Source organism: Lissotriton vulgaris, chromosome 4_1, assembly GCF_964263255.1.
Source record: "Lissotriton vulgaris chromosome 4_1, aLisVul1.2, whole genome shotgun sequence".
In the NCBI taxonomy this organism is placed as follows: Eukaryota; Metazoa; Chordata; class Amphibia; order Caudata; family Salamandridae; genus Lissotriton; species Lissotriton vulgaris.
The window spans coordinates 1,938,755,461-1,938,776,354 of record NC_141691.1 but is presented as its reverse complement, the minus strand read 5'-3'; the positions used below and the strand labels follow the sequence as shown (position 1 = coordinate 1,938,776,354).

Genomic DNA, 20,894 nt, shown 5'->3' with positions numbered 1-20,894 from the left:
TGCAATACTGCTGCCAAGAAGTGACCTACCTAGGTCATCTCTTGTCAAAGGAGGGAAGGAAGTTGACCCCAGAAAGAATAAAAGCAATTACGCAAATGAGTGTTCCACGCACACAGAGAGAAGTACGTGCCTTTTTAGGTATTACCTCCTACTGTAGGCAGTGGATTCCAAATTTTTCTCTTTTAGCGAAACCATTGGTAGCTTTGACTGGGAAAAATGTTCCGAGTCCGGTGCCATGGTCTGATGAATGTCAAGAGAGCTTTACCGAATTACGAAAAGCCTTGTGTTCAGCTCCTGTATTGAGTACACCTGATTACAGTAAACCATTCACGCTCTACGTTCACGAGAGAGAAGGTTGCGCGTTGAGTGTCCTGACACAGAAGTTTGGTGATAAACAACGCCCTTGTGCGTATTTCTCATCAACATTAGATCCGGTAGCCAGAGCGTTGCCTAGTTGTTTGAGGGCTACAGCGGCAGCTGCGGCTTCCATTCGGCAATCTGCTGGTTTGGTGATGAACAACATGCTAGTGGTCATGGTTCCTCATGCAGTGGATACACTCATGAACCGAACGAAGACACAACACCTTACCAGTGCGAGATTATCTGGTTACGAACTGACACTACTAGCGAGTCATATTCAGATCAAAAGGTGTAATGTATTGAATCCAGCAACGCTGTTGCCGACTGATCAAGAGTCGAGTGATTCTGAGCCACATGACTGCTATTTTAAAACGGAGGAAGAGACAAAAGGACGAATTGACCTTAAAGATACTCCGTTGTCTGATCCGGATGGTACACTATATGTGGACGGGTCATGTTTTAAATTGGAGAATGGTGATGTGACTGCTGCTTACGCGGTGACGACTTTGAAGACGATTGTGGAGACTGCAAGAGTGAGTCAGAATTCTGCCCAAGCTGCAGAATTAATAGCTCTAACGAGAGCATGTGTTTTAGCTGAGGGAAAGAGAGTGAATGTGTTCACAGATAGTCAGTACGCATTTGGCGTGGCCCATAGTTTTGGCCGGTTGTGGAGAGAAAGAGGTTTCATTACGTCCCATGGGACTAAGATTCAACATGGTCAGCTAGTTAACGACTTGTTGGAATCTCTAACCTTGCCGACTGAAGTTGCAATTGTAAAGTGCAGTGCTCATAAAGCAATCACGGATGATGTTGGACGTGGGAATGCTTTTGCTGATGAAATTGCTAAACAGACAGCTAGAGATGTGATGAGTAGAATGTATGTTGCAACATCTGCAAGATGGATCGCTGAGTCTGGGATGTGTGAAGATACAATGGAAAGTGTGAAGGAGATTCAGAAAGAAGCGACTGAGGAAGAGAAACGTGTATGGAGAGAAAATACGGGCAAGTTGGACTCGAATGGATGTTGGATTGATTTGACAGAGCAGCAACGTTGGATGTTGCCGGATGCGTATGTGCTTGCAGTAGTGACAATGGCGCACGGAGTAGCGCATATAAGTTCTAAAGGTATCTGTAAGATGTTGGCTCCGGTCTGGAAGAATGATGGGATCAGTAAGTGTGCAGAGAGAGTGGTGAAAAATTGTATGGTGTGCTTGATGCATAACCCTGGCAAGAGAACTCCAACTCCAGCTGGTCATTTCGCTCCTCCTTCCTGTCCCTTTGAAGTGATTCAGTTAGATTTCATTCACATGGAACGCTGTAATAATTTGAAATACGTCTTGGTGGTGGTTTGTGCTTTTTCCAGGTGGATAGAAGCATACCCACTGAAGGACAATACTGCCTTATCAACTGCCAAAATTCTTCTCAAAGAATATTTCCCTAGATTCGGTATGCCACGGATTGTATGGTCAGATAACGGAAGTGAGTTTATAGGGAAAGTTATGCAGAGTGTATGTGCAGGCCTAGGTTTGAAACAAAAATTTCATAGTGCGAACCATCCCCAGTCAGCTGGTCTAGTGGAGGGTTATAATGGTACCCTCAAGCTGAAGATAGCCAAAATACAAGCATCCACAGGTTTGGCTTGGCCAGACGCACTTCCTTTGGCCTTGTTATCAACGAGAGCAACAGTGCATTCTAGAATAGGGCTTTCTCCATACGAGATTGTGTTTGGCCGCCCGGCAAATGTCTGGGGTGTGCCAAGGCCTAAACAATTTTGCTCCATTGAATATCCTATGTTGATAGACTACCTTTACGACTTGACTGCTAAATTGAGTCTTATTCATCAACAGGTTTTCGATGCTTTGCCAAAGCCTCCGGAGAGTCCAGGGCATCAACTGAAACCCGGCGACCAAGTGGTGGTCAGAAACTTCGCGAGGACAAAGAATCTTCAGCCTCGCTACATCGGCCCCTTCCAGGTCCTGCTGGCAACGAGGACAGCCGTACGTGTTGCTGGCCGCAAGCACTGGATTCACGCTTCTCACGTAAAGCGTGTTCCGTTGCCGCTGCCTTACGACGACTGGGTGAAGAAGGGAATTGGTGCCTCCGAATCTGAAATCACCCCGAAATTTATCCCTTTCAGTGATGCCGATTTGATTACTGACACTTTGAAACCTGACTCTCCTCCTGAGAAAACTCCTTCGAACATTGAACATTTGTCTCCAGCATCAGAAGAAACTTTGTTATCTGCGAACTTAAACTCTGCAACAGCTGCTAGTGATACACTATTTTCCGATCAGACAGTACCAGCGAAGAAGAGATACAACCTTAGAAGCCATAAAAAAGACAAATAAAGCAGGCAACTGCATATTGTGATTTTGATATATATATATATTGAACTTTTGCTTTTCAGCCAGGAAGTTTGCTATTGTTTATTGTTTTTTAAATTGCCTTGCCGTCTGGGTAGCCGTAGGGTCGTGGCTGTGTGCCTAGTTTGAATTTGCAGGGGTCTGACACAAGGTCGATCTTTCTGTTGGTTTTGGGAACTCCCAGGGCTGACAGAGGCATTTTCATCTACGTACACATCATCAGTGGTCGCGAGCGGATTGTAGAAGATGGAGCTTCCTGCGCTGCAACGAGAAAATATGATTTATGTTCGCAGAAACAGACTGTACAAAATTCTTCGTAGCAAATGCTTTTTGATGCAATGTGGCGTTACATTTTTGATTATTTTAGCAACATTGGTGGGTGGAATCGTCTTTAGTATAAATCTGATTTTTGTGCCAGTTACTACAGTACCTCCCCTTGATCCTGTTACTTCTACTGCTTCTTCTATACACTCTTTTCACTCGTTTCCTGAACATGAGCAAGCACGACGTACAGAGTTCATTAACAACACTTTTGTACAGCTCTTGCACCAACACCAACTGGTAGTTAATACTACAGACTGCTGGGTGTGTGGCTTGATACCCCACACTATGGATAAAGGTATTCCTTATCTGGTTTTGCCTTTTAGCTACAATGGATCATTTCAGGCCCTTCAAACAATCTTTGCTTATGCCCTTGAGACCTATCCTCCGCGTCCACCACGTTCCACTAGATATAACTCTGCCAACAAAGCTTTAGTCCAGGGAATTATTGACATGATCAAGGATGTCAATAATACTCCATCATACCCTAGAGACGAACTACGAGTGTATTTGAGTTGGAATACTTCAGAGTATCGCCTTAGTTTAGGAGAAAGCAAGCGTAAAAGCTCAACTCCAATCTGGGTCGTACCTCACCGAGGTCAGGTCTGTTTGCAAGGTAATGGGAGAAATCCAAGAGCTCAGCTAGGGAGGAGTGAGTGCGTTGAGACTTATGTGTTTCCGGCTAACTCTTCCCCTGCCTTCCTCACTGCTAGGGGTACCTATTTCATTTGTCGAGACCGAGCTTATACATGGTTGCCTGCTGACTTTTCAGGTTCATGCTATATTGCTCGATTGTTGCCTCCAACATACACTGCTTCATCTGATTACCACAGAACCAGAGTAGCGAGAGGTGTCTTCAGCAAGGAAGATACCGCTGGTCAGGAAGCTGGAGACTTTTTCAAAGGCTTCCTTCCGTTTTGGGGGCCTATGGCCAATAGTAGAAACATACGTCAGCTAACACGGGTAGTTGAATCTACTATTACCGAAACTGCTGGTGCCCTTAGCAACCTAACAGCTGAGCTTCAGGCGGATAGACTCATGACGTTGCAAAACCGTATGGTTTTAGACGTTATCCTTGCAGACCGAGGTGGGGTATGCAGAATGATCCAATCGAGCTGCTGTGTCTTTATTCCTAATAATGCTCCAACAGTCTATGAGGCGATCTCTAAGCTACACAAGATTTCCGACTCTATACATGTAGACAAGGGAAACTGGTCCTTTATGGAGTGGGTTTGGACTCTGATCTCAGCGTGGGGATGGAAGGTTCTAATGGTCATTGGTGTCATCTTAGTATTCCTCTTCTCATGCTGCCTGATTATCCAGTGTGGTCCAGCCCTGTGTAGCCTTTGTGCTGCAACCTGTTTTAGGAAACCACCTGCGTTTGGAGAAAAGGCACGAGAAAGGATGATGATACAACAACATGTCACTGACCTGATGAGTATAGAACTAGACTCTGATATAGACTGAGTAATTGCCTATGTAAGGGCAAAAGGAGGGTCTGAGGTTCCGTGACGATTTGAACCCGTGTTTTCAAGTTTGTCGGAAATACATAATATTGGTATCAGCGAACCGCAAATGATCCATTTAGCATATCCTGGTGTTTTCGCTACGATACGAGCAGGAGCACTCCTGTTATGAACACATTTCTGATCTACCCATGGCATCCATCTTAGATCATGGCCGCCATTTTGTGTTTCCTTGCCCTCACATATGCAATAGCCTCTGATCACTTCATTCACTCCACTTTGATTAAGGACACGTAGCCTTAGCCGGAGATTCACCTCTTACATGACACGTACACCTTAAACCAGATCACGCTGAAGCTACATGACTCGACAAAGGCTGCCTCCTCTGCCCGAGGCCAGCCCACCTGAACTGGTTCTCGTGTCCATTGTCCTGATCATGATTAGGCGGCCGAAGCTGGTAGCCTTGCCCATTTACAACCCACAAACATCTCTTATCCCGTTTCTCTATCTTCTGCACCTGGCTCTGCTCCTTTCCTTCTGGGCCTTTATTAGGGGGAGGTAACGAACTTTACGATGAGGCGGTCCGGCTTTTGAATGCAATATTGACAAGGGATTGTGATGGACTAGTGGGAACCCCTCTTCGTGATGTTTGGCATCAGATATTATCGACAGTTCCTGTGTAACGCCAAATATTTATTGTTTAAGACACAAAGGTTTGGGAATGTACTGACATGTGAAATATTTGCCTGAAGCACAATTTTTGGTATATAAGGAGCAACCCTCAATGTACAAATCGAACAGTCTCCTAGTCTCTGCCCGTGTGTAGATTCTGTGATTTCTGTGTCCCTGCATTAATAAACCTTTGGTCTTTGACGCCACCATCGAGAAGCCCGTGTTTCTGTTCATTTGCGCACCAAGGCAGGTGGAACTCCGGGGTCTTTGGGTGTTGTTCCCTGACACCTCTGGACGGAACCAAAAAGTCCAGAACTCCAGTAAAGTGGGTCTGAGTGATGCTGTGCTCGTGATCTTTGTGCAGGCTGAGACCTGTGTGTGAAGTGTCCAGTGATTGTGCACCCGGAGTGAACGAAGACTCTGTGACGCTGTGTGTGTGTGCTTTGTGGCAGCCTGAGATCTTCGTAACTGAAGTGGCCTGAACTGGCCGTCCCGGAGAACCTGAGTTTTCCGGCCCGAGCCGCCGTTGCCATTTCACAAAGCTGCATTGGATGCCCAGCCGCTGGACGAAGAGAGGAGAGTGAGTTTGCGGCCCCCAGGTAACGTGTGTTGAATCCTGGGGCGGGGCGCAAGCTTCGAGGTCTCTCTCTCCTGATTGCAGCACAAGCCTCTGCTTCGGCTCAAGCCGCAGCCCGTATTGCAGAGGGAGTGGCAGTACAGGGGCTGGAGTGCGAAGCTGCACTTTGGGATAACATCGTACTGTATTGGGGGCAACTGTGAGAGGCTGACTGCAAGTCAGAAGGAGAGGTGGAGAGACCGCCTAAGGTCCAGTAATTGGGGCCTACGTGTACTACGTAGTATTCCATTCCTGCTGAACGGAGTACCTGACTGTCGTATTACACATTGCATCATTTCTGCATAACGGAGTACCTGAATAGAGTATTACGCATTGCATTATTCCTGCATAACAAACTACCTGATTAGTGTATGACACATGGCATTTTTATCTGCATAACAAAGTATCTGATTGTCGTATGACACATTGCCTTGTTTCTGCATAACGAACTACCTGATTAGCATATTGCGCATTGCATTATTCCTGCATGAAGAATTACCTGATTAGTGTATACATATTGCATTATTTTTGCAGACCGACATATCTGGTGCTTGTATTACGCATTGCATTATTTTATCTTGCAAAATGCTTGATTGTCGTGTTACGCATTTTATTCTTTTCATTGCAGAGTGTCTGATTGCTACGTTATCGTGTATCAAGAGGGAGAGAGAGGACCAGATAGCTAGTCCGTATCTCCAAATTATATAGAGTTTAATCAAAAAGAGACTAGCTAAAGTTGAGGGAGGATTAACAAGATTTAGTATTTAAATCTAAGTGACTCAGTTTTGTTTTGTCAAGGGGTAGTGACACCTGGTAGGTGTGCTCATGAAGCCCTCACCCACCAACCTAGTTGGTGGCATGCTTCATCATCAGGCCCACCCAGTGACACCTAGCGTGTCCCGGGTGTGCTTCGACGCCTGATTACAGCGGAGCAGGTATATCGCTGAGTGTGCAGTGAAGGGTGCTTTGAATGTGAATTTAAAACGGCTTGGCGGAGGTCCCAGTACCCGAAGGTTAATTAAACTTTAATACCTGGGCCACCGTCAGCGGTTAAAAATAAGGCAGTGGGATGTTAGAGGCGAGTTACGACCTCCCACATCCTTTGATGGGTCAACATGTTTCAGCCAGTGCCTTATGAATATGCTGGCTTTCTTCAGGACAGATTAAAAGGTGTGTGCAATTAAAACTAGTGGGTGTGTGAATCAGACTATGTGTCTACACGCTCTAAAGTATTTATCTATGTGTGAGAGGGGGATTCCCTTCTCAAAAAACACCTGTACATGTAACATGTAAGGACAAAGACAAAACATACAAGGGGAAAAGAGAGTCACTAAAAAGTATTGCATACATATTCATGACAGCCGACTTTATAGCGATGAGGGTGCAGGCTATAAGCGGCTAGGGTGTAATGATACTGGTGGTACCATTATGGTGAAAATCGCACTTGAATTTCGTTGGTGGGGTGGCTAAAGAAACGGTATTCACAACATTAGTGAAAAAGTGTTAAAAAGGAAAGGGAGCGCAGGAATACTTTCTTACACTAGTTATAAGGAGTTTTTGCTTCAAGGTTTAGAAGTGGCAAGGGGTTGGCCCTGTATGGAAGAGAAAGGTTTTGCCACTGGGGTTAGGAGACCTGTAGGGGAGAAAAGTAGCGCTTACCCGTAGTAGAGATGGTAGTTCGTCATACTCACAGCATTTCTGGCCAGAGCCTGCTTCGGACCTGTAGTGCCTCCTTCGCAGAACCGGTAAGTTATGGCCATTACTGCTGGGTTTTATACTGCAGTCGATTGGGTAATTGTGCGCACCTGTATGATTGGAGAAATGGTAGATAGACTCGAGCAGCCGAGTCATGATATTGCCCAGGTGCGTGGGGAGTGGTCGCGAGTCTTCGCGCATGCTCAAGAAGTTGTGGCCAGTTTGCGCGCATGCACGGTGAATCTCGCTCTCAAAGCGCATGTGCGAACGTGAGTGTTGTCTTCGCACATGCGCATTGGAGAGTTGCGCGCGCGAAGTGCTAGCGCGCCTGTGCGGGCCATTATCGGCAGTGCTATTACACGGAGGGTGCGCATTCTTAGTCAGAATATCAGCATATCAGTGCCCTTAGGGGAATGGGCATGATACAGTATGCCTGAGTAAATGAAAAGGTGAATAAAAGTGGGCAGTGTGCCATTGAAGGGCTATCCTATTGTTGGTGTGCCAGGGTAATATACAGAAAAGTCATAATCATGGGAAGGGATCCACAATCCCATATCTCAGAACTGTAAGGCTCTATCTCCAGGGAGATATTTTACAAAGGGGATTCCAGTATACAGTGGGCAGGTGTAGCCCTTGGGTTATGCGGATGTTAATGAATTCCACGGGATGGCATCGTTCAGACCATAAGTGGCAGTTGAAAGGCGATATATCCATCGCTGTTCTTTAATGAGAAGTTTCTTGTCATTGTCAATAGGGCTTTCTGGGATTTGTTCAATGACTGTCCAGTTGAGGTCATTGGGTGTATGGCAGTGAGTGATGAAGTGATTAGTAAGTCTACTGATGTTTTTCTTGCATCTTATGGTACTTCGATGCTCGGTTATTCTGGTTTTGACTTTGCGCGTTGTCATCCCCACATACCGGAGGCCACACGTACATGTAAGGAGGTATATCACATTGCGTGAGTTACAGTTAGTGTGGTTCCGTTGAGTCCAGGTCTAGTTGGGTTCAAGGTTCAGGGTTTTGGTGTGGGTTGTGAGGTGACACACACTGCAGTCGTTGCAGGGGTAATGTCCAGTGATCTTGGGCGGCCCCATGCGTTGAGGACTGTGTTCGTGGGTAGCTTTGGGGGTAATCTCAGTCGGGTGCTCACCAGTTGATCTTTTAGATTGTTGCACCTCTTGTACGCAAATATGGGTACGTCCCATTCTCTCTGCCCGGAGTTGATTATTCTCCAATGTTTTTTAATGATTTTTGCTACCTCGTTGGATGCAGTATTGTAGGTTGTGACGCAGGTTATTGGTTGTTCCTGATCCTCCTTTTTGATGGTTTCAAGGAGTGCGTCACGGTTTTGGTTTCTCGCCCTTTTCTGTGTTTTGCGAATAATGGCTTTTGGGTAGCCACGGCTTTCCAGTTTGGTGGCCAGGTCTGCTGATTGTGATTTGTAATCACTGACGTGGGTGCAGTTTCTACGTATGCGGAGAAACTGGCCGAATGGTAAGTTTTCTTTGAGAGGGCGAGGGTGAAAGCTCGTGAAGTGGAGCAGTGAATTCCTCGCTGTTGGTTTGTAGTATGTGGTAGTGATAAGAGTCCCATCTTTGGCTGTGATGTCCAGGTCTAAGAAGGGTAGTTGGTGGTTGCTTGCTGTGCTGGTGAAATTCAGATATGGGTCCCTGGTGATTGCTACGTTACGCATTACAGTATTTTTACAGTACAAATATGCCTGATTCTAGCATTAGGAACTATTTGACATGATATTAGTAGTACAAGAGAATATGTAGGAGTGCTCATTGACATCGTCAGAACTTACAAGGGCTGGCTGGCCTAACAACCGGCCAGGAGAAATATTACACAACGTCATATGTTGGTTTTACATCGTGTGGTCTTATCGTATATATTTTTAAATAAAGTTTATACTCGTTTTATAAAACTTGTGTGGAGTCTGTTTGTGGTGTCATCATAGTATTATTGTGAGCGTGGTTGCGAATACTTTACAAATTTGCCTTGAAGATAAGCCTGGCTGCTCGTGCCAAGCTACCGAGGGGGTGAGCAGGGCTATCTAAGAAGGTGACCTTTCTTTCCCTGACGTTGGAACGCGGGTCCCTACTTGGCCTAAGGTACCTACCTATCGTATATGAATAGTATACTATAACACTAAGGGGCCGATTATGATGTTAGTTGCCTCCGACCGACATCATGGCGGAATTGGGAAAGACCGGCCTCCCTATGGGAACTTGTGGTACGGCATAGCACAAGCTCCCATAGGGAAATGGGATCTCGTGCCATCCCTGCACCATGTGACAGCACCTCATGGTGCCTTCCACATGGTGTCCCCTTGGCCCCCAACCGGAGGCTGTTAAGAGAAGGGGGTCCTGCTGTGGCCCCAGACTCACTTTCTGACAGACTTCCCATGTCAGAAAGCCCAGCATGGAAAGCCTGACGGAAAGAGAGCATCGTAATCCCAACGGCGGAAACGCCATCCATTGGGAGTATGGGCCGGACTCTGACTGGCCGATGGGCTCCTTGAGCCCTTCGGAATCAAGCCAGAATAACTGGCCGGTTTCAAATCCGACCACCTACATAGTGATTAGGTGGTTAGAATTGAAACCAACAATCTCGGTCTGAAAGCCTCCATTAGGCCCTTAAGTCATGTGTCCTACTATTGAAAAGCTGTAACAATTTATAGTGAAGACAGACTACACCACCAAAAAAGGGAAGGGCTCATATTACCAAGCTGACAAATAATGCCTAGATTTTTGGAATATGATATATATATATATATATATATATATATAATCAAACACGTACGCTGTGGGACTTATTTAGGCGATTACCTACTATGTGTCATGCAACACCTGCGATCTCACTACCAATCCCTGGCCTAAATTAAATGCATGAAGAAAGTTTGGGCAGGGGACCTCTTCTTCTCCAACCTGGCAGCTGTTCACTGGAATTAACTTCCCTAGATCTTTGCCTTACACGTGACTATCTGTCCTTTAGAAAAAAGCTGAAAACATGGCATGTGCTGCCTCTCAACCCCAACTTCTCTGTTTTCAGATGCTCGAGCATCCATCATTTCTGTCTTCAGGACAAAGCTCTCCAAGCGCTGTGATATCCCTCAGGATGAACGTTGCACTTTACAAATAAATAAAGAAAGGCAATCAGATAAATCATACCTATATATGTGACACATCTGTTCCATCGCATACAGTAAATCACAGGAAAATAAACTAAAAGGAGACTCTTTTGTCTTTATCTCAGATTTAGTCGTTCATCTGATGAATATAACTTGCAGATGCAATATATACAATGAATCATATTGCAGGCAACTCAGTGCTAGCTAGTGACTGTATGTATACCAAAAATATACATGGTCACTGAATAACCTATGGTTGATATTGTCTTTCGACAAATGTTCTCAGGAGATTGCTAAGAAATTGCTATCATCTGCTTCACATCCAATGACTCATGGAACAACAAAGAGAAGGGTGGAGGGGGTTCGACCCAGTATTACTGGGTGGGTCTCATCAGGACATAGCCATCTTCCTAACGAACTAACATAGTCAAAAGCATGCAGGTAACAAAAAAAAGGTCAGCGTCCGTAATTCCAAGTCTTACTGAGGGGAGACCCCCACGAAGAGTTGGAAATTAACTGAAACTTGGGGAACTTCAAACCATGAAGAGTTCGTCCCTAATGTCAACTCAAGACTCATGAACAAATCTAGAGAAAATTCCAGGATCCGTGAGGGTATACACCACTGTACTCTGCATCAATGCAGCTAAGCTAAGATCAACACAGTAGGTGATCTCCCAAAGTGGTCCTATGGGACACTTGTTTGATAATATAGGCTTACCACAGACTCTGTAGGCATATAGGGTTGTCCTTGTTAGTTGTACATAGATTTTGTTAACAGAATGAACTCAATTCATTAAAGATATGTAATCAGATAAAGGCGAGGATGGAAGGTAAGAAACCTAGGACCAAAAGTGAAGAAATATAACATTTAGGGTGCGAATAGTAGCACTAAATGTGTATATTTTAATGGGAGCCAGAGGCAGTAGCATCAGTATACCAAAATACGAGAGGCAGCATATGATCCATGACCCAAGTGAGAATCCATTGAGTGAAAACAAGACACCAATAAACATACACTCATTACAAACAACTAAATATTCATATTCAAAAGTATCAAATACTATTGATGCTAGCTACAATATTCTAACTAAGGGGCAGGCAGGGCTGGATAAATCACACTTAATACAAGAGGCGCTGCAGATTCAGCTGCAGCAACTTCCTGACCCCCAACTGGTGCCCCTCAGGTCCTGGCACCTTGATGTGGCTCAGCGTGCTTGAATCAACGTTTTGGTTTAAGCGCAACAGTGAATGGACCTGTTTGCACCGAGACATAGCCATTCATGCCTCGATTCTATATGAAGCCCACCAGCCCAACTTTTCATGTTCCAGCATTGACCGCTCATGGAGGACACCAACACAGAGCTCTAGCACACCTGTTCGCCACACCTAGTCTTCTCATCGTGCCAACAGCGTTCTGTGACTCTCTCCTTGACTTCTCTGCCCTCTTCAATGTGAATTGGACTCTTGGCACAGTTCTGAGAAGAAAATAACTTAGGAAGAACTAAACCAGGGACTGTATCCGACCTGTGCTCCATCATGTTCGGCCTGAAAGTATAGCTTTGACCCAATGTCCTGAATTTGCGTTTGTGGGTTTTGACGCTATTTTCAATACATTATGGCAAAATTCATATCTCCGATTCTACTGATTAGATTTCTGTCTTTTTGGTCCGGATCTATGTATTAAACTTCACTCTGTTTTTCTAACTTTTTTTCAAAGTTTGCTGTGTAAAGTGTTGCACAAATACTTTACACATTGCCTCTGAGCTAAGCCTGACTACTTTGTGCCAAACTACCAATGGGTTGAACACAGGAAATCAAAATACCTCCAGTCAGGGCTTATTGGTCGCAGTCAACAACTACACTAAAACAGTCCGACCTCAATGAAGTGAGGGCCGGTTATAGAGTTGTGCAGAACTTAGTACAGTACCTCGCAGGCATTGGAAAAAACAAAGAAAGTGCAAAGCACAGTAGGTGAGGCATCATGGAAGCTGGTGTGGTGTTGGTTCCCTACTGCTGCAGGGGAGGTGAGACATTGGTTCCTTACTGCTGGGCAGGGGAGATGTTGCATCAGTTCCTTACTGCTGCATGGGAGTTGGTGCTGCTATTGCGGCACCTCCGTTCCTTACTGTGGAGCGGCATCGAAGAGGCTATGAGGGTCAAGCCGCAAGGCTTTAGCTCTGTGGTGTCGATGCAGGAGTGCTGGCATAGGCTGGGCCCTGGCTGCGGTGCATGTTGGGATGGTGCATTGTGCTCTTCACAGGCGGTACCTACAGCTCCGTTGCAAACAGTGGTGTGGCAGCAATGCTGGAGCGCTGTCATCGGTAAAGTTGGGCTGTGCTATAAGTTGGGGTGGTGCCTTGCGCTCTTCAGGAGTGGTGCCCTTAGCTCCAGTGCATGCAGCAGCCTCGATGATGGCATCAGAGTCAATAAGTTGCTGTTGTCAGCAACTGGGGCTGTGGTGTAAGTCGGGCGGTGTGTTGTGCTCCTAATGAGCAGTGTCCTCGGCTCCGGGGCAGGCAGCAGCATTGATTTTGGGGTCAGGGTTGCTTTTCTTGGGTTGCAGCTCAAATCACTTGACTCCAAGGGCCTAGCAACTGGATTTGGCACCACTTGACAAGACAGGAACCTCAGCAAAAGAGCCCAAGTGCTGTTAGCAAAAGCAGGTGAAGTCTTTGATGGCCCTGAGACTTCTTAACAGGAGGCAAGCTCAACTCAAGGAATTGGAGTACCTTGGAAGCTGGATGTAGATAGCACAGTCCAGTCCTTTAACTCCTAGGACAGAAGTAGGAAAGGAGGAGGGCAACACAGAAAAGAGGCAGTCCCTCCTGACAGCTTTCCTGCTCTTCTTCCTGGCAGAATGTTCTCAACCCAGAAGTGTTCTGAGTATATGCGGTCACAGGTCCAGTACTTATACAGTACTTATACCCATTTTAGCCTTTGAAGTAGGAAAACTTTAAAGAACAGTGTTTGTGGTGCACAAGACTGTACCCTACCCTACCCCGGCTCCAGACACACTACAGGGGGTGGAGACGTATTTGTGTGAGGACAGGCACAGCCTTATCCATGTGTCAGTGTCAACTCCTCCCACCACTTTAGCTTAGGGAAACCCATCAGTCCGGTGATGGGCCATCAGGATATGCAGGCCACACCTCAGTTCCCTTTGCGTAACTGTCTAGAGTGAATGCAAAAACAGCCCAACTGTCATTCTAACCCAGACGTGTATTGTACAGGCAGACAAAGGCACAGAATGGTTAAAGTAAGAAGATGCCAACTTTCTAAAAGTCGAGAACAAAAACAAGGGACACCCTACTCGCGAGGAACCAGGGCAATTTAACATAAGAGAAACAACAGTTCCCGTGGAAGTTATAATAACCTATACTCATATTGTTATGCACAATCACAATGTTAAAGGGTTACTTTTCTGTAAGAAGGAAAGGAACCCATGAACACTTGTGATTGTTTTTACATTACAGCCTTTAGAAATTGTGGAAACCAAGTTTTATGTGTCACAAATTGACCACTTTTTGTTTTATGGTTCCATTTACACTGGGGACACAAAGCACTACTGTAATTTTTTCTTTTGTGTATATCTATATATTGTTTGTATGATATAAAAGATTTATTTTAAATACAAACACAAGTGTTCATGGTTTCCTTTCCTTCAGACATCAACATAACCCTTTAACATTGCGATTGTGCATAACATTATCAGTATAGGTTATTATAACTTTCTTAAAGTGTCATTTTCAGAACTGCAATTCGAAAACCAGCGTTACTAAAAAGTGTATTATTTAATTGTGAGTCCAGAGACACCAAACTCCAATTTGGCATCAGCTCCTAATTGGCAGATATATTTTTAAGAGGCTGCTCCAGTGGTAACCTATGGGAGCGATAGGCCTTGTTGTAGTGAAAAAGTAATTTAGCAGTATTTCACCACCAGGACATGTAAAACACATCAGGACATGTCCTGCCTTTTAAATGCACTACACACTGCCTACAGAGCTACATTGGGCCTACATTAGGGGTGTCTTTTATGTAATAAAAAGGAAAGTTTGGGCCGAGCAAGTGGGGGCACTTGCCAGGCCCAAATGGCAGTTTAAACCTGCACACAAAGACACTGCAGTGGCTGGCCTGAGAAATGTATGCAAGGCTGCTCATGTGGGTGGCACAATCAGTGCTACAAGCCCACTATTAGCGTTTGAATTAAAGGCCCTGGGCACCGCTGGGGCACTGTACTAGGGACTTACTAGTAAATCAAATATACCCCTCATGGGGAAACCAATGATCATTACATTTTATACAGGAAGCATTTGAACGTAAGCACTGGTCAGCAGTGGTAAAGTGCAAGGAGTCCTAAATCCAGCAAAAATGAAATGCAGCACATGGTAAAAAAATACAGGAGATCAGAGGCAAAAAGACTGGGGGAACCATGGCAAAAGATGCCAGATCTAACACTTACAACATCCTATTCACACATCTTCCTAGCTGGTTAAGAAAGAGGTTGCATTATAATGGCCACCACAAACACATCTTCAAAATTACAAATGTACTTATAATTTATAGTCTACTGTATGCCCACCGATGCTACGCTGCTCTCCCAATAGGACTACATCATGCATATACACTGCTTGGCAAAACTTTTTGGCCCACCAAGGGTTTCAAAATGGTGTCTCAAGATGTATCTACACTTTGATGAAATCATTAATACCAGTTTTACATATTTGGTGGTTTCAATGCAAATGGCATGAAGGTCCACACAGTTTTACAGGTAGGGGGGTTGGTTTTCGTGGGTACCATTGCCAGTGCACAATATGAGGGCAGTGAGATGAATTGAAAGGAGGCAATGTGTACAATTTTACAATTCAGTATATAGAGTATATATAACAAATAGAACCCTAATCAACTCACTCCAAACCCATATTACAAAGATGTTGAGTTTAGTAATGCTGAATGTTGGGCTGTGTAACTGATTAAACCTCCTGTCTTATTTTTAAACCAGGTCAGAAGATTCTCTGAGGCCTTTTTCTTCACAGAGCACCAGAAGGAAGCCGTGTTGACATTTCAGGAGCATCTGTAAGTCTCTTCTCAATGCAATAACAAAGCTGTGTCCTATATCTGTATAGAATTCAATGTTGGAATTTCTAGATATCCAGATTTTCCGTCAATAACTCTAAGTTGAAACATTTTACAAAGCGGTAATTCAAAGAGCCATCCATGGGTTCGGCTCTCCTAGATCGACTTTGGGCACCCCTGCAATAAAGTTTATGCTAGTTTGCCTGTTAGACATTTATTAAAAATTTGAGGTAGGGCTACATGTACAGTATTCTAGAATTGCAATCTCCTAATTGCGATTCTTACTGAATTGCACTTAGGAAATCACAATTCCTGATGAAAGAAAACTTACATCTTTAGCAAAGCAATTGCTAGTGGGTCACAAATTGACCTGCCTCATGCAAATTAATGAGGTAAGTCATAGTCTGCGACTCATTAGTTATCGCAGCCATCACAGAGATGTTGGCCTGCTGAGGTCAGCAGACGACCATATCTGTTATTGCTTTTTAACAATGCAGACCATATTGCTTAAAGGAAAATTGGATGCGTTTAAAAAGGAAAAATTAAACGAAGTTAAATTTTTTAGGCATATACAATGGTCGATGGGACACCTGCCTGCTCTTAAAAAAGATTTTTGTTTTCTATTCTCAAAGGGGAAGGCGTCCCCTTCGGGAAACCTTCCCATATGCGAATGAGTTCCCACCCGCTTCATGGAGTCGGTAAAATACGAATGGTTTGCAACCATACTTTAGTCACAAAACATTCATACATCCCATTCAGATTCGGTATTTGGAAGGTACGCCCTAAACACACCCATTTCAAATACAGAATTGCAACACAAATTGCTATCCAGTAACGTTTTACTGAATAGTAATTTGCATTTTGTAAATACGCAAAAGCATTTGGACATATTATCTGATCTGGCCATTTCCAACCGAAAACAAAGTTTGTACATATGCCCATAGTGCTTATCCGTTTCAGGCCTAGCATTCACCTGGTATATTGAGAACTACAAGGCAGCGAAGTGGAAAATTGCAGGCTTCTCATAAGGGTTCACAAAATGGAAAGTGAGTTCATTTTGCGGGCGGGATGCTAGTTGAAGAGGCAGAGATGATGTTATGTTGCTTGGGAACAAGCTTCAAGTAAGAATGCTTATTGCATTTAGCACTTGCCATAAGACCTAGAAATTAGATGCACACAGGTAGCCATCATTCCCCACAAGTACATTATAGTAGGAACGGAGAGGAGCTTGCCTTTTTTGTTTGCAATCCTGTAATTTTGAGAAACTCTGGATGGATAATATGCAAAAGGCTTTACACATCATTCTTAAAACTGATTTGGATAATCCATACCAAAGTAAGTGCTCTCAGTTAATGTTCTATTGTCACCAACACCATAATCAGGCCTTAAAAGTCTATGTAGCTATGCAGCTCAAAACATGCCCTGTGGATCTCCACCCACAGGACCATACTTGGGAGCTATGCTTCCCACTTACCTTGAAAACAATGCATGTTAGGTTGGATTAAATATTCAGGGACATATGTATGAAAGGCTTGCGTTCTGTTTGCACCAAAGTGGTACATGCATGACGCAAGACTCTAAGTCAGATTTATTAAGTCACACAAAGCCACGAATGGCTTAAAAAATCTGGAGTAATGCAACACAGCGCAAATCACTGCGTTGCCTTACTCTGCAGAAGGAAGGCGTTCCATGGGTGTTGTGGTGTGTTTTCCCACACAACTCCCATAGTTTTTTATACAATCACAGAATTACAAGGTCTTGTGAACTTGGCAATGCACCGGAATCGTACACCTCCCATGGTGAGGCATAAAGAGAAGAAATATCTTTATTTATCCTCATGTTTTCATCTTTATATGTGTGCTGCATCCTGCAGCACACTTAGAAAAAGAAAAAAGCCTTTCAGGATTTTTTTTGTGCAGGAAAGTGTCCCTTCCTGCACGCAAACAATCCTTCATGCAAGGAGGCACCATTGCACTATTTTGCAAGGGTTCCTCTGTTGGCACTAGGCTGCCAAAACTCCACCGTTGCAAAGAGAAAGAACTGGAATTAGTCTTTTTTTTTATAAAAACAGGGCATTCCTGCTCTTTTCCAGGTGACTAATTTCATAAATATGTCCATCTGTGTGTAAAAGAAAGGAAATGAAAGAATAAATGTTCATCTTAGGTATTTAAGCCCTCATTACCCCAGTATTGGAACTTTCATAGATTCCCATATTTTGTATCATTCCCCGTCGTCGGAGTGGGAGCCTCGGTAAAATAAAAAAAAATACCATAGTAATAGGTATAAAAGAGAAAACTAGGACTAGGCCTCATCTCATTTTGTAGCCTATCAATCTCTTTTTGTAAAAGAGACCAGACTTTCTGCAACAACCAATCAGAAGAGCCTCACCCCTTGGAACCTTCCTGAGAGAGCCCCAGAGCCTCAGATTTTCTACCGCATGCTGTGCTGAGGGAGTCTCCACTGGGCTTTGCTCAGTTTTTCATCTACTACTTTAAAACAACCTGTTTTCTTGGAAGAATGTCTGCTCTATAAAGCGTCAGTATGTAGATGACAAGCATACAGATTGCATTTATTGCTTGTACCCAGACCACAAGGCTACAGAGTGTAAAATCTGCAGGACCTTCTCTACAAAAACTTTGAGGGACAGGGAAGGGCGTCTTTTGACCTGGCTCCAAAAAATGAAATCGAGGAAGGAGGTCGTTTCCAGTGATGATGAGGATTCTTCTTCGGCTTCCCCCTCAAGGAGATCAATAAAAAGGGGTAGGTCATCCCCTTCAACCTCTACTGAACCTCCTTCTAAATCCACTCAAAAGATCTCTTATAGGTCTGGTGGTTCTGGTCCCCTTAAATATCCTCACCGAGGTGTGAAGGAGAAAGTGGGATTAAGTGCTGAGGTGATTTCTTCTCAGAAAGGTCCCCAGGAGCCTGCTGTGGCCTCTCCGCCTTCAGAGAAAGCAAAAGGTTTTAAAAAACCTGCTTCTCTACCTCAGGACACGAAATCCGTGAAGAAAACCCGCTCGTCGACGGTGACAACATCAGGTACTACGACGACGACGACGAAAATCCATCACACTGCCAGTTCCTCCACCGTCGACGGTGGCGCCGATGAGGACGTCCACGACGGCAGCTTGAACGTCGACCATTGGACTATCTTCCTTGTCGACGAGATTGGTATCCTCGACGTCGACGAGGATGACGCCGACGGTGGTGTCGACGATTACATCGACGACATCGACGACGTCGACGACGACGATGGCTATGACGACGACAGCCTTGATTTTGACAAGCTTGTCGACGGTGCTGTTGGCACTTACACCTTCGTCGACCTTGACTATTTCTCCGTCGACGATGCTCTCGTCGACGACGGTTCCGTCGACGGTGTCCCCGTCGGCGGTGGAAAAAGTACGGATTGTGATAAAACAACGGCAAATTACGCCTGAGATGACATCCCCGCGAAGGGTGACGCCCCTACCTCCTGCTTTACTTTTTGATGAGGACAATTCAGAGGAGGAAGAGGATGAAGACAATGCTGGTCCTTATGGAGATGCTTATAGTCCTTCACAGCTCAATTTGAAATATCAGGACTCAGATTCTGATTGCTATTATGAAGAGGTGCATCAACCTCCTCCCAGAGAGAGACTGCAGGAACTATCCCAGCAAGGTATGGTGGCGATGTCTTCTTCCCTTATATCAGACCTGCAGATGATGCTCATGGACTACAGGAAACGGTTACCTTCACAATCTACGGAAGCCATTCATACGCCTCCTCCTCCTGTGCCACCTCCCACTACAACGGAGGTTCGGCCACGGAACCCAGAACCTGAGGAGGTTCATCAACCATCGATTCTGGTGCATACAGTTCAGGATGATGATGATGATGATTCCTCTGACAATGGAGGGGATGTGATGGAGGACCCTGATCCAAATAGGGAATGGGACGAATATGTGCTACCAGGTCCATCTTCACCTTCACTTGATCCAGTGGATTCACCACCTGCAGACATAGGTGGTTTTCATAACCTCATGGAGCGACCTTCCAAACGGTTTGGTTTGCCAGTTACTACGGTTTAAACAGACTGTTTTCTGTATGATTTCAAAGAGCTATACAAATTATCAGTCCGCTCTATTCCCATCATAGACCACGTGTGGTCCGAGGGAAGGAAAGATTTGCAATCACCAGCAACCGTCATCCCGGTCTTACCATGACTAGAAAAGAAGTACAGAGCCCCTGATGGTAGTCCTGCATGTCTGGTTGACCAGCCAAGGCCGGACTCCGTGATTTCCCGTGCGGCCCAAAGGAAGTCCAAGAACCCGGCGGCTCCTCTGACCTCTCCACCGGACAAAGAGTGTAGACGCCTGGACAATGTGGGGAAGAGGTTTTCCTCTATGTCAAGTCTCCTAGTTCGTGCCTCCAATGCGTTGGCGATCTTAGGCCGCTACGATCGCCAGATGTGGTGCGATATGGCTCCGTTGAAAGACCAGTTACTGGAGACCTGTTTGCGACTGCAGTGAACGCCAAATGCCAGTTCTACGCAAGCAGGGATCACCATCGGGGATCCTTGGGGAATGCGTTTTCGATTGCCTGGTGCGGCGCATTTCTCTACGCCTTTCCACCAATACCCTTGATCCCGAGACTAATCAGGAAGATCAAAGCGGAACCTTGCCGGATGATCTTGATTGCACCAGCGAGGCCCCGACAGTTCTGGTACACAGAACTCTTTCTACTTTCTCGGGATCGTCCGGTTCGTCTGCAGCCGGTTCCGTCTCTCTTGACGATGTCTCAAGGTCAGGTGCTCCATCCACATCCGAGCTCACTCCACTTGACAGCGTGGCTCCTGAGTACCAAGAATTTCAGGATCTGAACCTCACCAAGGAATGTAAAGATATTCTGTCTCAGGCCAGAGCCCCAAGTACGAATAAGACCTATCGGGCTAAGAGGAAAAAGTTCTGTCTCTGGTGTCAGAGACAGAGTCTTCACCCATACACTTCTGCTCCACATCAGATTTTGCCATATATTCTTTCTCTGGCTAAACCGGGTTTGGCTCATTCATCGGTCAAAGTACATCTGGCAGCCATCTCTAGATATAGATGGACATCTTCAGGTCCTTCGCTTTGGTCTGCGAGGATTGTGAAACAATTCCTGAAAGGCCTTTTCAGGGTTTTTCCTCCTGTCGGCCTCCTCCACCAGTATGGCA

The 20,894-nt window shown here is 45.1% G+C and overlaps 1 protein-coding gene across 1 annotated transcript in view; it reads left to right on the top strand.

Moving 5' to 3' along the window:
- FAM135B (family with sequence similarity 135 member B) overlaps positions 1 to 20,894 on the top strand; it is an 861,083-nt gene that overhangs the window by 723,774 nt on the left and 116,415 nt on the right. Inside the window, exon 12 of the mRNA XM_086966257.1 lies at positions 15,626 to 15,699. Within this exon, the coding sequence (XP_086822383.1) occupies positions 15,626 to 15,699 (74 nt within the window). The remainder of the gene's footprint in view (positions 1 to 15,625; positions 15,700 to 20,894) is intronic.